The following is an 18,167-nucleotide window of genomic DNA, read 5'->3' on the forward strand; positions in this document are numbered from 1 at the left end:
TACCAATTCATTTAAAAATAACAATAACCTCATATATTAATGTATTTTATGGAAAATAACTATATTTCCCAAAGCCAAAAAAAATCAATGAGAAGAGTGGCACTGTTTCATAATTTGCAAGTGTAAAAATGAGTCTTTTACTCATGCATAATTTTGTAACATTGAGCATTGGTCACTGGGAAAATATTGTTCACCGAGTCGCACAGTCTTCCAAATGTTAACACATTTCATCTTGTAATATTTAAAAACCACATTCATTAATACTCACTGATATTAAGTCTTTTAAATTTTGGAAAGCTGTCATGCTCTGAGTAGCAGATACAAATTTTGCACAATTGTAATTTTCACTTGAAAACTTAGTGGTAACAAATATTGTCAGTTGTTTCCCTTGAAGGGATAGGCTCACTTCATGTGCAAGAAAATTTCTGCCATATATGGAATAATCAAGTGAATAATCATAGCTTGCCCTTAAAATGAATGGTGCTTCAAGAAAAAACTGCAGCTAGTCCAGCTTTCAACTATAGCAAGTGCACAAGTGCTTTTCCTTGTAATGACCACTGTACTGGGGTAGGCAGAAGTGTCTTACATGTGCCTTCCCTTATGTCGCAAAATATCAAAACAATGTGAAACTCAAAGACTAAAATTTAATAAAATTTTTAATTAAAAAAAAATTTTTTTTTTTGTCTTTTTGCTATTTCTTGGACCGCTCCCGCGGCATATGGAGGTTCCCAGGCTAGGGGTCGAATCCGAGCTGTAGTCTCTGGCCAACGCCAGAGCCACAGCAACGCAGGATCCGAGCTGCGTCTGCAACCTACACCACAGCTCACGGAAATGCTGGATCGTTAACCCACTGAGCAAGGGCAGGGACCAAACCCGCAACCTCATGGTTCCTAGTTGGATTCGTTAGCCACTGCGCCACGATGGGAACTCCTAATTAAAAATTTTTTAAAACAAGGACATTCTTAAGTGAAACTTGCCTTTTTTTTTTTTTTTTTTAATTTATTTAAACAGTGAGTGAGGGCAATAAAGAATATACCACTACTGGTATAGTTTGGTGCCATTGCCTAGATTTGTGCTAAGGCACCAGCAATTTTTCACCACTATAGGTTGGTACTATCAGTCCAAGTGTCAACACAGTTTAAAAAAAAAAAAAAAAAACTTACTATTATTATGAAAATAATTTTAACATTATGGATCCCCTAGTAGGATATCAGGGACCCTCAGGGATCCATGGACAACATTTTGAGAACTAGTGCCCTAAAATATCTTTACTTTTGCCAAGGATAGGCTCCACTAGCTCCTATATAAACAGCAATAAATCTAAGCAAAATATAACTCAAAAAAAATACCCTCTTACCTTTGCCAAGACTAAAGACAAACGGTTCATTCCTGTCATGACTGGAATCAAACTTCTTTCCATTTGACAATTTTCCTTTATAATGGACATAAACTTTGTCTCCAATCATTGGTGTTTCCTCACTATTCCCCACTCGTTTGACAATCTAGAAAAAACAAATGTCAAGAAAACGGAGGTGAAACATTTTACTTCTTATCGGAGAATAAAAAGGTCACACAGTCCATCCCACATCACTCAGGCAGCTTTGCAAACAATTATCCGTCCTTTCTAAATAAAGGCTTCCCTCCCTGGTCTCTCACTAATCCTCACTGTTAGAAAAGTGTCCTATGCCACTCTACATCTTTTTTTTTTTTTTTTTTTTTGGTCTTTTTGTCTTTTCTATGGCCACTTCCCACAGCATATGGAGGTTCCCAGGCTAGGGGTTGAATCGGCGCTGTAGCCACTGGCCTAGGCCAGAGCCACAGCAACACAGGACCCAAGCCGTATCTGCAACCGACACCACAGCTCACAGCAACACCGTATCCTTAACCCACTGAGCAAGGCCAGGGATCAAACCCGCAACCTCATGGTTCCTAGTCGGATTCGTTAACCACTGGGCCACAACGGGAACTCCATCCACTCGAAATCTTTAATGCTATATTTGATTTTCCTGCTAATCGCCCTATTCTCTCAAAATAATTAACCAATAGCTCCTGTTTCGTTGGTATAATGCCTCATGCTTTGACACAAAAATCTCTCAAAACACAGAGCAAGCCCATGTACAAAATGAATTAGACGAAAGACATTAATGGACTTCCAAAAACATTCACGAAAGAAGTCTAGGAGTTCCCATTGTGGCTTAGCAGTAAAGAACCCAACAAGTACTCATGAGGATGTGAGTTCCATCCCTGGCCTCACTCAGTAGGTTAAGGCCATTTAAGGCTCATGTTGCTGTGAGCTGTGGTGCAGGTCCCAGACTCAGCTCAGATCTGGCATTGCTTTGGCTGTGGTGTAGAATGGCAGCCATAGCTCTGATTCCACCCCTAGCTTGGGAACTTCCATGTACTGTCCCCGCAGTTCTAAAAAGCTTAAAAAAAAAAAAAAAAAAAAAAAAAAAGTCTGAAGCAAAATTTCAAAGCTGAGATTTTTATTTCTCTCCTTTGCTAAAAACATTAGCTTTTGACTAGATTCCACTAGTTTGGTTTAATTTCAAAAAGCCCAATTTCCTGATATAACAGGTTTTACTTCCTACTATTTGAAGAATATTCAATGTGTAAAAAAAATAGTATCACTGCAGAGTACCGATATGATACTAAATAACTGGTTTTCTAGTAAAGGAAATGAAAACGTGCCAAGTTGAAAAATATTTAACTATCATAAAATCCAGTATATTTATTTTGTTCTTGGCAGAGCAAGTCACTAATGCAGTGGGTTAGTTCTGGGAAAAGAAAATCAAATCCAGGCATGTGTGGTGTAATTTACTCTGTCAATCACTTATGCCAAATTAATCATTTTTGTTAGATAACAGAGTGTGGTAGCTAATGTCCAATAAACATCTTTTTTGAGGAAGTCTGATTTTTTAACTAAAGAATTCAATTCTTTGCTTCTAAATTTTTTTCAGATGCGTCTTCCTTGCCCCACCCTCATATCAGCATATAAACACCGTGAACTTGGATTCTACAATTTTCTTAGTTCAAAAGCCCAGAAATTCTAAAGAAAAAAATATATATTACTGCAACTGTCAAAAAAGTTTTTTGAACTGATCAATGAATTCAGTAAACTTGCAGGATTACAAAATCAACATAAAGAAACCTGTTGCATTTCTACACTGACAACCAAATATACGAAAAATAAAAACACAGTCCTGGAAATGCAAACCAAGACCACAATGAGGTACCACCTCACATGTGTGGAGATGGCTATTATCAAAAAGTCAAGTGGAGTTCCCACTGTGGCTCAGCAGGTTAAGAACCTGAATAGCATCCATGAGGATGTGGGTTCAATCCCTGACCTCACTCAGTGGGCTAAGGATCCGGTGTTGCCGTAAGCTGTGGTATACATTGAAGACACTGCTCAATTCCATGTGGCTGTGGCTGTGGTGTAGGCCGGCGGCTGAGGCTCTTGATTCGATGCCTAGCTTGGGAACTTCCACATGCTGTGGGTACAGACCTAAAAAAAAAAAAAAAAAAGAGTCAAGAAGTAACCAGTGCTGGTGAGGATGCAGAGAAAAGGGAACCCTTGCACACTGTTGGTGGGAATGTGAACTGGCACAGCCACTATGGAAAACAGTATGGAGGGTTCTTCAAAAGATTAACGGTAGAAGGGAGTTCCTGCTGTGGTTCAACGGAAATGAATCTGACTAGTAACCATGAGGACGCAGATTCGATCCTTGGCCTTGATCACTGCGTTAAGGAACTAGTGTTGCCGTGAGCTGCGGTGTAGGTCGCAGACTCGGCTGGGATCTGGCACTGCTGTGGTGTAGGCCAGCAGCTATACCTCTGATTTGACCCCTAGCCTGGGAACCTCCATATGCCTCAGGTGCGGCCCTAAAAAGACAAGAAAAAAAAAAAAGAAAAGAAATTAACAGTAGAAGTAACATACGATCCAGTAATTCCACCTCTGGGTATTTATCCAAAAGAAATGAAAACACTAACTCAAAAAGATATATGTACCCCCATGTTCACTGCAGCATTATTTACAACAGCCAAGATGGAAACCACCTCTGTTTATCAACACATGAATGGATAAAGAAAATATATGTATATCTGTACATATTTTATGTGTGCGTGTGTGTGTGTACACAATGGAATATAATTCAGCCTGAAAAAAGAACAAAATCTTGCCATTTGTCACAACATGGATGGACCCTGAGAGCATTATGTTAAGCAAAATAGGTCAAATACTATATAAACTCATACATGGAATCTAAGAAAAAGAAAGAAAAGAAAAAACAACTAAATTCATAGAAACAGAAAACAGAAACAGACCAGTAGTTGCCAGAAGTAGGAATCTGAGGGGAGGGGGGAAGAAACCAGTAAAGAGAGTCAAAAAGTGCAAACCTCCAGTTATAAAATAACTAATTCATGGATATAATGTACAGATGGTGCAACAGTTAATACTGTATTGCATATTTCAAAGTTGCTAAGAGATCTAAAAAGTTCTCATCACACAAAAAATGTTAAACTATATATGGTGACATAGATTATATATAGATTCTAATTGTAGTCATCACTTCACAATATATACAAATGTCAAATCATTATGCTGTACATCTGAAACTAATATAATATTATCAATTACATCTCAATTTAAGAAAGTCCAATTTATAATAGCATCAAAAACTAGAAAATAAGTTGGGAACTAATTTAACCAAGAAGGTGAAGATCTGTACACCTGCAAACTATAAAATTCTGATGAAAGAAACTGCAGAAGACACAAATACACATGGAAAGATATCCTATGTTCATGGATCAAAAGAATTAAAAATGTTAAAACATCTAAACTACTGAAAGAGATCTATAGGTTCAATGCAAGCCATATCAAAATTTCTCATGGTATTTTCCATAGAAATAGGAAAAAATGCTAAAATTCATGTGAACCTATCAAAGACCCCAAATAGCCAAAGCAATGCTAAGAAAGAACAAAGCTGGAGGCATCCCATTTCCTTATTTCGAACTATATTACAAAGCTAAAGTAATCAAAACTATAAATGGTCCTGCTATAAAAACAGGCACACAGACCAATGGAATAGAATTTGAGAACCGAGAAATAAACCCTAGCATAGACAGTCAACTAATATTTGACAAGGGAGCCAACCAGAATACTTAATGAGGAATAGATAAACTCTTCAATAAACAGTGCAGGGAAAATTGGGTAATCCTATGCAGAACAACAAAATTGGACCCCATCTTACACCACCACAAAAATTAACTCAAAATAGATTACAGACTTAAAATATAAGATCTGAAACTATGAACCATCTAGAAGAAAACAAGGGGGAAAAGCTCTTTGACATTGATCTTGGCAACAATTTTTGGGATATGATACCAAAAGTATAAGCAACAAAAGCAAAAATGAGTAAGTGGGACATCAAACTAAAAAAGCTTCTGCACAGCAAAAGAGACAATCACCAAAATGAAAAGTCAACCTATGGAATAGGAGAAAATATCTGCAAACCATGTATCTGACAGCCAAAATATACAAGGAACTCATACAATTCTATATTTTAAAAAAACCAATTGAAAATGGGCATAGAAGGAGTTCCCGTCATGGTGCAGTGGAAACGAATCTGACTAGGAACCATGAGGTTGTGGGTTTGATCCCTGACCTCACTTGGGGGTTAAGGATCCGATGTGGCCATGAGCTGTGGTGTAGGTCACAGACGAGGCTTGGATCTATTGTTGCTCTGGCTGTGGTGAAGGCCGGCAGCTACAGCTCAGATTAGACCCCTAGCCTGGGAACCTCCATATGCCACGGGTACAGCCTGAAAAAGACAAAAGACAGAAGGGGGGGGGCACAAAAAATGAATAGATATTTTTCCAAAAGAGACATACAATTGGCCAAACAGGTATATGAAAAGACACTCCACATGACTAATCATACTGGAAATGCAAACCCAAATCACAATGAGATATCATCGCACATGGGTCAGGATGGCTAATATCAGAAAGTCAAGAAAGGAGTTTCTGCTATGGCTTAGTGTAAAGAACCCAACTAGTATCCATGAGGATTCAGGTTCAAGCCCTGGTTTCGCTCAGTGGGTTAAGGATCTGGTGTTGCCATGAGCTGTGGTGTAGGTCAAAGACCCAGCCTGGATCGACACTGCCATGGCTGTGGTGTAGGCCAACAGCTGTAACTCCAATTCGACCCCTAGCCTAGGAACTTCCTGCATGGGTGGAGCCCTAAAATAAATAAATAGATAGATAAAAATGGCATTCCTAAAAAAAAAAAAAAAAAAAAAAAAAAAAAAAAGTCAAGAAATAACTGTTGGTGAGCATGTGGAGAAAAAGAAGCCCTTGTCCCAGTATTAAACAGCCATCACGGAAAACAGTGTGAAATTTCCTCAAAAAACTTAAAACTACCATCTGATCCAGCAATCCCACTTCTGGGTATAAATCTAAAGGAAATGAAATCACCCTCTCAAGAAGATATATGCATTCCTGTGTTCATTGCAGCACTATTCCCAACAGCCAAACCATGGGAGCAACCTAAGTGTCCAATGATGGATGAATGGATAAAGATGTGGTGTACATATAAAATGGAAAAATATTCAGCCACGAGAAAGAAGGAAATCATAGCATTTGTGACAACCTGGATGTACTTTGAGGGCATTGAGGGCTAAATGAAATAAATCAGTCAAAGAAAAACAAACTGTGTGAACTTTTTTAGATGTGGAATCTAAAAAAAGCTCAACTCACAGAAACAGAGAGAAGGATGGCTGCCAGAGGCTTAGAGGATGGGGGAAAATGGGGAGATGTTGGTCAAAGGTACAAACTTCAGGTTTTAGGATGAATAAATTCTCAGGATCTAATATGCACAGCATGGTGACTGTAATTAATGACACTACATTATATACTTGAGAGTTGCTAAGAGGACAGATCTTAACTGTTCTCACCATGAAAAATAAATAATAATTATCTGAAGTGATGAAGGGGTTAACAGCCAACCCTACGATGGTAATTATTTAAAAATATATCATCACATTGCATACCTTAAACTTAATTATATCTCGATGAAGCTGGGAAAAATACAGTTTAAAAAGTTAAACCAAGCTATTTAAACAAACAAACTCATAGCTGCCCTTTTAGAACTCAAAGGGGGAAAAAGAAGTTTGAGAAAAATAAATGTAAAAGAAATCGCATGTTATTCTAAAAGTGCTCATGTTCGTGAACTGCGTGCAATCTTTGGGAGCCTGAGCCCCACAAAGAGGGAATCTGCATTTCTAGGACTATAAGCCAGCAGCTGGGCATATGGAATAAATGACCACCAAGGAGTCAGAGAGCTGTTCACATCTGCAAGTGATGCTGTGGTATCACATCAGATTTCCCCAACAAGATGAATTTAGTGCATAAATCTGGCATTGTCTTAAGGATACAATCTCATCTCAATTCATTTTAAAAATGTAAACTCGACAAAATTTTACCTTCCTGGGCTGGTTTCTGACTTCCCATATCTGTCTTGGTCTTTTAAAATATACATATACACATATATATCTCATAGTTAATACAAAAAAAAAATAGGGCCTTTCAAGTGGCAGACATGATAGCAAACCCATGAGGGTTGCTCGCAGGTTCAAGTCGTCCTTGTGGGGGTTGCTCTAATGTGCCAGGGCACTGTACAAGATGGGCCCATGGTCAGTGCTTTGTTTGGGGGTGCAATAGCTCTTCTCTGGGGTGTGTGGGGTGTGCTGAGTACCCTGGAAAAGTCAGGAGTGGACCTCTGTGCCGGTTATGGAAGTTAACTGCACTCTCCCTTCAGTTTTGTGTGTGTACTAAGATGGTTTTCATCCAACTTGAATGGTTATCCAAAGACGCCTGTGACTTCATACATTCAATTTTTTAAATTGCTGAGCTATGGAAGGAACTGCTTGATTCAGAGAAAAAGATATGTGAAATGAACATGCTTATAGGGCAGACTGGCAGGCATACAAAGAGATAAACAGAATCTGAGCACAACTCACTCCAAGTCAAATGGTATCTTTGGAAAAAGAAATCATGCAGAAGCATTTAAAAAAAGGAAACATTAATTAAAAAAAAAAAAAAGAGAGAGAGAGTGAACAATGTTTGGAAAACCAAAAAGACCCTGCTCAGTTTCTAACATTTTTACAGGTGAATGCTTTCAAGAAGCTAAGGTACATCACAGGTAAAGCTGAAAACTGTAAGCGAAAACTGGAAAAATCTCTCTAGTTCTCAGAAGCAAGTACATATTCAACTTGCAAGTACATATTCAACTTGCAAGTACATATTCAACTTTAGGTGATAAAATTCATTATCATAATGAAATGAAATCTTGGGAAGAACAAATGGCTGTAGTTGAATAAGACGATCTTATATGTTGCTCAATGAAATACTCAGCAAAAAATGACCCTGAAGAGTATTAAAATAGAGACTGAGTTATGTTCATAAAGGACAGACACAAGAAACCAATGAGGGCTCAATACCTGAGGCTACCGTAAAATCAGAAAGAATAAAGTTGGTAAACATCTTACATTCAATTCCTTTTCTTTAGATTATGGACTTGTGCCAGTTCAACACATTTTTGTCCTGGGGTCTTGCTTTGCAAAACCCAGTTAAGAGTTCAGAATTTATTTTGTGTTAAGAACTACTGAGCACCAAAATAATCCATGGAATGTAGCAGTGAATCATTTTACCTTTGTCAAAGGTAAATCAGACTGTGAAGGGTTTTTTTATACTTGATGACTATGGAAAGAGTATTGTTTCCTTATCTTATGGAAGCAGGAGTTTCTCATTTAAAAGTGTCTCCTGGGAGTTTGCTGTGGCATAGTGGAAATGAATCCAACTAGTATCCATAAGGATGCGGGTTCAATCCCTGGCCTCACTCAGTGGGTCGGGAATCTGGCGTTGCTGTGAGCTATAGCGTAGGTTAGGTCGCAGACAAGGCTTGGATCCTGTATTGCTGTGGCTGTGGGGTAGGCCAGCAGCTACAGCTCTGATTTGAACCCTAGCCTGGGAACCTCCATGTGCCACAGGTGCAGCCCTAAAAGCAAAAATAAATAAATAAAAGTGTCTCCAATTTCGTAGAAGCCATAGTGGTTTATGGTAAAATTGTGCATTTTTTTTTTTGTGTGTGTGTGTCTTTTTGCCTTTTCTAGAGCTGCTCCCTCGGCATATGGAGGTTCCCAGGCTAGGGGTCTAATCAGAGCTGTAGCCTCTGGCCTATGCCACAGCCACAGCAACGTGGGATCCGAGCCGCGTCTGCAACCTACACCACAGCTCACGGCAACGCCAGATCCTTAACCCACTGAGCAAGGCCAGGGATCGAACCCACAACCTCATGGTTCCTAGTTGGATTTGTTAAGCACCAGGCTATGACAGGAACTCCAAAATTGTGCATTTTTAAAAGAGCATCCAGACCTCATCTTGGTAAATTCCAAGTTCTAGGTATAATTCAAGTTGCGGTCAGAATTGATGGCTGTTCACAGAAGGGATTACTGATGTCAGCTGCAACTTCGATAACAGGGATAGAGGAGTTCCCTGGTAGCTCAACGGGTAAGGATCTCATGTTGTCACTGCTATGACTCGGGTTTGACCCCTGGCCTGGGAACTTCATATGCCATGGGCAAGGCCAAAAAAATAAATGAGGTTTGTAAATCCTTGGTTTTTTTTTTGTTTTTGTTTTTTTTGCTTTTTAGGGCCACACCTGCAGCATATGGAGGTTCCCGGGCTAGGGATCTAATCAGAGCTACAGCTGCCGGCCTACACTGCAGCCACAGCAACGCCAGGTCCAAGCTGCATCTGCAACCTACACCACAGCTCATGGCAACGCTGGATCCTTAACCCACTGAGGGGGGCCAGGAATTGCATCCACATCCTTACTGTTCTTAGTCGGATTCATTTCCACTGCGCCACAACAGGAACTCCAAGATTTATAAATCTTTTCCTCATTATCTTTTTCCCTAAGGTTAAAAACTAAAAAACTATGTACCAGATCTATGCATATTGTTTTATACTGCATTGAATAATAATTTAAGTGTGTCCTAAAAAAACAGTTAATAAGAGAATACTATAGGCATGGCACATGCTAAATACTTCATGTAATCTCAGTAACTACGAGGTAGCCAGTATCATTACTCTAATTTTACAAATGAGGACACTTCATCACAGTTGGGTTACTAAATTGCCCTAGGTCACACAGTTAATAGACCTATTTAATCTTAACTAAAAGCCCAATGGTGAAACCTGAGGCTCTAGACAGCGATAAATAATAAGATTTAAAGAGCTTATGGTCTCAAAATGTTTCTTACAAGCCTAAAAATTTTATTAGATTTACTCCCTGGAACAAAGCAGGGCCTGAGGCAAGTTGGGGGCCTGTGTTCTCTGTACCAGTGCTCTGAAAAGATAAGAGAAGAGAAGCAAGGAGGTGCTGAGAACAGCCCCTAGAATTTCCACTGTCCCAAGAGGCATCCTGGAGTCTGAGATGAAAAGTCCTATAGCTACAAGGCTGAGAAGCCCTCTGAATGAAGATACCACGATGTATACATCTATAGCATAAAGTCCTTATTCTACAGGTGCAAGTCTTCAAAATTTGGCCTGCCATAATGCAACCTAAGAGTAAAACATGTATATTCGGGCACAGAAAAAAAGCTTTCACACAAGCAAGATTAGCCAAAACAAACTAAAAATTCTCATTTGCTACTGATAACACAAGGAGATATTAAAACTCAGCTGAGTGGTAATATTTAGAATGTGTAAGAGAATCTTTTCAGCAAAAGAGAAAAAATTAATGATACAAAACTTGAATGTATATACAACAACAGTGTATGAGAAAGACAACTTAATATGACTGAAGCCCCTTAACCTCTCTTGCTTATATGGAATAAAACACACATATATATCTTCTATATATAAAAGGAAGAATCAAAAAGTGCCCTGTGGGAGTTCCTGTTGTAGCTCAGGGGTAACAAATCCTACTAGTATCCATGAGGATGCAGTTTCGATCCCTGGCCTTACTCAGCAGGACAAGGATCTGGTGTTGCCTTGAGCTGTGGTGTAGGTTGAAGACATGGCTGGGATCCTGCATTGCTGTGGCTGTGGTATAGGCCAGCAGCTGCAGCTGTGATTCAACTGCTAGCCTGGGAACTTCCATTTGCTGCAGGTGTGGCCCTAAAAAAAAAAAAAAAAAAAAAAAAAAAGTTCTCTGATCATCTCAATAGACCACTGTGCGATACAAAAAACTCGTGTGTGAAAATAATTACAGAGTGAAAAAAGTGTTTTTAACAAGGAAAGCTAATTCAAAAATGAAATATATTCTCTGATGAAACCTCAAAAAAAATCTTTGCTGCACCCAGGAACACTGTACATAAAAAACAAAATCCTTTGAACTCTGAAAGTTAGCTTTTGTTTTTATTTTAAAAAAGCCTTTTGAAAACTGGTGTAACCACTGTGGAAAACAGTATGCAGATTCCTCAGAAAACTAAAAAGAACTACCATTTGATCTAGCAATCCCACTCCTGGGCATCTATCCAGAGAAAACCATGACTCAAAAAAACACATGTACTCCGATGTTCATTGCAGCACTATTTGCAATAGCCAAGACATGGAAACAACCTAAATGTCCATCAACAGAGGAGTGGATCAAGATGTGGTACATATACACTATGGAATATTACTCAGCCATTAAAAGGAATGAAATACCAGCATTTTTAGCAACATGGATGGACCTAGAAATTATCATGCTAAGTGAAGTCAGCCATACAATGAGACACCAACATCAAATGCTTTCACTGACATGTGGAATCTAAAAAAAGGACAGACTGAACTTTGCAGAACAGATGCTGACTCACAAACATTGAGAAATTTATGGTCTCCAGAGGAGATAGTTTGAGGGGTGGAGGGATGTGCTTGGGTTGTGGGATGGAAATGCTATAAAATTGGATTTTATACAACTACAGATGTGATAAATCATTTGAGTAATTAAATAAATAAATAAATAAAGCCTTTCGAGAAGAGTTCTCCTGTGGTACAGCAGAGCTTTAAGGCTCCAGTGTTGTCACTGCTGTGGCATGGATTCCATCCCTAGCCTGGGAACCTCCACATGTCATGAGCACAATCAAAAAAAAAAAAAAAAAAAAAAAAAAAAGTCTTTTGAATCAACCATACTTTAATAAAAATTTTTTAAATTAATTTTAAAAAACAATAAAAAAAAAAAAAAGCAAGTTGTCAGAGTTCTTGTGTGGCACAATGATATCAGCAAAGTCTCTGCAGCACAAGGATGCAGGTTCAATCCCTAGCCAGGCAGAGTAAGTTAAAGGATCCAGCACTGCTGCAGTTGCAGCACAGGTCGCAACTGTGGCTCAGATCTGATCCCTGGCCTGGGAACTTCATATCGCTCGGGGTGGCCAAAAAGAAAAAAAAAAGAAGTCAAGCTGTTATCAGCTAGCTTTCACATACTTAAGTATTATATTAAAATAATAACTCATTTACACACTGAGAAAAGGGAGAGAGACAGCCTTTTGGAGTCAGCTCTAACTTGGGCCTGAACCACATATGGGCATTTCCTAAGATATGTGATTTGGGGCAAGTTAATTTACCTAGCTGGCCTTCAGTTTTACCATCTATAATCCAGGATTTAAAATAAACCTCAAGTTATGAAGATGAAATGAGAATTTAGCTGTAGTGGTTGGCACTTAGTAAGCCTCAATAAACATCATCCACCTCCAGTCAAAAATGCAAAAGCAAAAAAAGATTTTTATTAACAATCTTTCCAGATAGCAAATTTCCCTACATGTCATTCATCCTTGAGGCCTCACCTTTAAAACTCCTCTATCTTTTTTGGAGGTAATATCCTCTCCCTGTTCAGCAACAGCTGCTGCTGGGCTTTCTCCATTGTTCTTGGCACCTTCATCAGTAGTCATGGTCTCTTCCAAGTAGAAAACCTGCTGAGAAGAAACATATTTCAGCTAGGAAAAATGTCACTTCTTCATGCATCTTAAAATGCCCCTAGGAACTGAGCATTACCTGACCCGAGATTTTGGGGCTGGTAAGGTTAAACAATGAAAATGAAAATAAAAACATCTGCTATGAGCATGTATTGATGTCATGAAGCATGTAAATCAAACACCATCCAACTCTTCAATTTCCCATCCAGCTTTGGGATGATTAGAGAGCAGCACAAGTCAGGTTTGGTGGTGATTATATTCCTTAGCGTGACTACACGTTGAGAACCAGTCCTTGCAGAGCTCTGAAAAGTCATATTCTTACCAGAGAATTAAGAACTTAACAGGTGATCTGATAAAAGAAGTGACAGTACATCGCAGTGGTAAATAGCACAGGCCATAGAAAATGACAGAGCCCAGACTAAGTCCTAGCTCCAGTGATATCTGTTCGACATTTGCACAGTTAATCCCACTGAGCCTCAGTTTCACATCCGTGCAAGAGACATATTTTGTTCATAAAGTTACTGTGAGGCATTAATGAGATAAATGTTAAGAGACTAGCATGGAGATATAACTAAAATATAAACATTTACAATCATTACTATTGGGTCTTTTATGAAGCTACATTTTTCACTTCCTGCTCAAATTTCCTATAGAATGAGGTTGTTCCTTACCATGGCTTTCAAGACCCTCCACAACAAGATCCCAACCAACTTTTCATATCCATCTTGCACTACTTTCTAGGAGTTCCTGTTATGGCTCAGCAGAAACAAATCTGACTAGTATTCACAAAGAAGCAGGTTCAATCCCTGGCTCCGCACAGTGAGTAAAGAACTCAGCACTACCATTAGCTGTGGTGTAGGTCACAGACGTGGCTCGGATCTGGCATTGCTGCTGCTGTGGCTGTGGTGTAAGCCAGAGCTGCAGCTCTGAATTGCCTCCTAGCCTGGGAACCTCCATATGCCTCAGGTGTGGCCTCAAAAAGCCAAAAAAGGATTTCCCGTCGTGGCTCAGTGGTCAATGAATCCGACTAGGAACCATGAGGTGGCAGATTCAATCCCTGGCCTTCTCAGTGGGTTAAGGATCTGGTGTTGCCATGAGCTGTGGTGTAGGTCACAGATGTGGCTCACACCCATGTTGCTGTGGCTGCGGTGTAGGCCAGCGGTCACAGCTCCGATTAGACCCCCAGCCTGGGAACCTCCACATGCCGCAGGAGCGGCCCTAGAAAAGGCAAAGAGACCAAAAAAAGCGGGGGGGGGGGGGGGATGAACTACTTTCTTCATGCAGCTCATACTCTAGCCAAACCAGACCAATTCTCCCGTAACAACCCCCATGCTTTCCCATTTCCATGCTTTTGGGGAGTTCCTTCGTGGCTCAGCAGTAACAAACCCAACTAGCATCTATTTCCAAGCTTTTGTTCACTCTTCTTCTTCCCTTTTCTTCCCACTCAAACGCTCCCTCCCTGATACCAACCTCAATCTTCTGCAGTCACCTGTCCTTTTCTGCACTTCCTTAGCATACCCCTGCATCTGTTGTCTATAATACATTCATAAGACACACTTGTTGGATTTAAAGGATCCTTGAGAGCAGAGCCATGCTTTGTCCATATTTAGATTTCTTAGAACACCTCTACCCTTTTTTTCGTTTAGCCACGCCCATGTCATGCAGAAGTTCCTGGCCCAGAGGTCAAACCTATACCATAGCAGTAACAACACCAAATCCTCAACCTCTAGACCACCAGGGAATCCACCTCTACCTTGCATATTCTTAAGACAGGAAGCTCATGGAATGTGGAGATCTTTGTAAGCTGTTTGATGTTGCTTACTTTTTTGGGGGAGGGGGTATTTTTTTAGGGCTGTACCTGCAGCATATGGAGGTTCCCAGGCTACGGGTTAAATTGGAGCTATAGCCACAGCAATGGATGTTGTTTAACTTCTCTAGGTTTTTTTCCCTAATAAAAATAATACCTTCTCTTTTTTTTTTTTTTTTTTTTGTCTTTTTGCCATTTCTTGGGCTGCTCCCGCAGCATATGGAGGTTCCCAGGCTAGGGGTTGAATTGGAGCCATAGCTGCCAGCCTGCGCCACAGCCACAACAACGCAGGATCCAAGCCACACCTGCAACCTACACCACACCTCACGGCAACACCAGTTCCTTAACCCACTGAGCAAGGCCAGGGATCGAACCCACAACCTCATGGTTCCTAGTCGGATTCATTAACCACTGAGCTATGACGGGAACTCCTTTTTTTTTTTTTTTTTTTTTGTCATATCTGCTTTCATAGAGTGATCTTCTGGATGAAACGGTATAACATGTGCGGTAAAGTATACTATTTCTTTCCTTTTTTGGTCTTTTTTTTTTAGGGCCGCACCTGTAGCATATTGAGATTCCCAGGCTAGGGGTCTAATCGGAGCTGCATCTGTGACCTACACCACAGCTCACAGCAACACCGGATCCTGAACCCACTGAGTGAGGCCAGGGATCGAACCTGAGTCCTCATGGATACTAGTCAGATTCGTTTCCGCTGAGCCACTACAGGAACTCCCAAGTATACTATTTCAATGTCAGCTCTTATAATTACTGTCAGTCACCTAAATGACAGACACTTTCACACAAGTAACAACAGGCTGATGCACAAACAAAACAAAACACAGGTCATTGGCTGCTGCCATGATGAATTCCATGCTGCTCTCCTGGTTGAGCAGGGAAAATAATATTATGCTAATAATGGACTAAGGCTCCCTAAGTCACCTATGGGACCTTCTTGCCTACTCAGTTAAAAAGAGCTATTTCACATTTGTGAAAAAATCTTATACTGATACAACTGATACTTAGAAAACTAAATATAGTTGATACTGTTTTAACTCATTTCCAACTGACCTAAATTCACTTCACTGTCAACAAAGATACAAATCAAATTTTGCTGTGCCCAAAAAAATCTTCAATGAGAACACAAAAACCAAGGGCTAAGCCCCTTGGCTTTATTTTTTAGAACAGTTTATGCCAAACACAAAAGATCCAAATGCTTGGCTCAGGATAAGGGAAAGGCCAGAACAAAGTGTTCTCAAACAAATAACAACAAAAATTAAGTACCTAGTTGTTGTATGTGATGCTGGGCAAGATAATTAGGAAAACTAGATGGGCAGGGTTGGTTCCCAGATTCTAGCAACCTAGCACTTACAAGAGACTTCCCTGATGCATGGAAACTTGAAAACGGCACCTAAAAAAACTGGGGGGGGGGGAGATCTTTTAAATATTTTGGAGACCATGGACTATATCCCTGGAAAAATATATATACAAAACAAAATTTCCTGGGGCTCTGCACATACATCGATATCCATCAGTAAACCTCTGCGGTAACTGGATTAAATCAATCAATAAAAACATCAAGTGAAAGGTTATTAGGGAACAGGATAGCCACACGGTCTCAAAGCATGAAACCTACAGATTAGTTATTTAAAAAGGATAAGGGGCTTTCCAATGGAGGGATCTGACAAACCTCCCCCAGCACAGTCATCTGCATTATGACCAAACTCTGTATCCTCTATCTTAACACAGACTGTTAATGCCATTGTGCCTCTTCACAGAATGTAATGAGAAGCATACATGTATTTCTACCAAAAATGTTTAACCTGAAACTACTCATGGACAAAAGACAACTGGCCTAAACTCACAATATTGTTATGAAACACAAAAAAATTTTTTAAAAAGTATAGGGGCCTGTTCTCATTTTAAAAAGACTAAAAGGACACAACACCCAAATGCAGTGTGTGATCCTTGGCTGGATCCTGGATTATGGTGACAAGAAAAAGAACATTTTGGGGAGAATTCAAAAAATTTAGAAAAACAGATCACACATTACCTTACTATCATAATGTTAGCTTTCTGGAGTATGACCGACTATTGCGGTTTTGTATAGGATAATACCCTCCTTCTTAGAGGAGACACACACTCAAGTGCTTAGGGGTGAGGTGCAGTGACGTGTGCCACTTTCAGATCATCTGAGAGATGGCATGCATGAGCACAAATATCACAAAAAGCTAAAAATAAGGCATTCAGAAAGCATGACTAGAACAGATACAAAGACAATGCCTTTCTTTAGAATGTTCATCATTTGGGGGTCAGCTAAACTTTTAAATGAAAATATTACCAATCAAAAAACATTTTCTGGAGTTCCCGTCGTGGCGCAGTGGTTAACGAATCCGACTGGGAGCCATGGGGTTGCGGGTTCGGTCCTTGCCCCTGCTCAGTGGGTTAACGATCCGGCGTTGCCGTGAGCTGTGGTGTAGGTTGCAGACGCGGCTCGGATCCCGAGTTGCTGTGGCTCTGGCGTAGGCCAGTGGCTACAGCTCCGATTCGACCCCTGGCCTGGGAACCTCCATATGCCACTGGAGCGGCCCAAGAAATAGCAAAAAGACAAAAAAAAAAAAAAAAAAAAAAAAATTTCTTTTGGTTCTAACCCTTGCCCTAAAATTCAAATAAATAGGGAACCTGTAACAAGCTTAATAATTTGCAAGCTTAATAAATCTCACTTAATGAAGGAATCTGTTCCTCACTTTTGGTTCTAACAGTTGTAAAGATACACATAATCTCTGCAATCGCAGAATGACTCTGTGTAGTATCGAGTCCATGTGAAAACGAGTAGCAAGAAAAATCAAAACACAAAGATAAAAACAACACTAAAACTCTGTTGAATTTTTAAAGGCAGATAAATCAGGAAGAATGAAGAAAAAAAACTGAGCCTTCCAACTATTTCCTCTTAATTCCAGTTATGCCATTTGGGGGTATAATTTTTATAAGCAAATAATACAAATAAATTAAGAAAAAACTTCGTCCCTGATCTAGTGTTACATGAAAAAAGGCCATAAGAACAGATAATTCCTAAAGACGTATTAAGACACACTGAGAAAGTTTTCACTTTTTCATAAGAGAGTATTTTCTTCTTTCCCCTACCCCAGGTTTATTTTGAATTTAAAATCACTATGTAGCTATGGATATTAATCTATGATAAAGCTCACTGTTCTGAACTGTCCAAAGGGGGAAACTGCTGCCTAGTGCCTCTGAGAGGGAACACACAGTTCGTTCTGTTATGGACATGCCAGACAAGCGTGCACTCTCCAAAGTGCTAGCCGGCAAACACCTGAGACACGAGAGAAAAATGAGATTAGGCTTCAAATGTCACCAACAGGGTACTGAAAACTTCAGTCGACATAACTAAA

General features: G+C 39.7%; 1 protein-coding gene and 1 pseudogene across 12 annotated transcripts in view; one reads left to right on the forward strand and one right to left on the reverse strand.

Moving 5' to 3' along the window:
• FKBP5 (FKBP prolyl isomerase 5) overlaps window positions 1–18,167 on the reverse strand; it is a 108,579-nt gene that overhangs the window by 56,274 nt on the left and 34,138 nt on the right. For 6 of the 12 annotated variants that reach the window (XR_014808989.1, NM_001435074.1, XM_021098050.2 and 3 more), the window contains 2 exon segments: window positions 12,825–12,953; window positions 1,358–1,502 (listed from right to left, as the gene is read on the reverse strand). Coding sequence is in view for 11 of the 12 variants with exons in the window: in XM_084966337.1 (XP_084822463.1) it covers window positions 1,358–1,502; window positions 12,825–12,953 (274 nt within the window). In the remaining variant the exon portion in view is untranslated. 12 annotated transcript variants of the gene reach the window in all.
• LOC110261509 (transcription factor A, mitochondrial pseudogene) lies at window positions 7,527–8,314 on the forward strand (annotated as a pseudogene).

This window comes from Sus scrofa, chromosome 7 (assembly GCF_054392235.1).
Source record: "Sus scrofa isolate SSC_HxYL_T2T_F1_AM1 chromosome 7, Sscrofa_HxYL_maternal_Yorkshire_Landrace_v2.0, whole genome shotgun sequence".
NCBI classification, from domain to species: Eukaryota; Metazoa; Chordata; class Mammalia; order Artiodactyla; family Suidae; genus Sus; species Sus scrofa.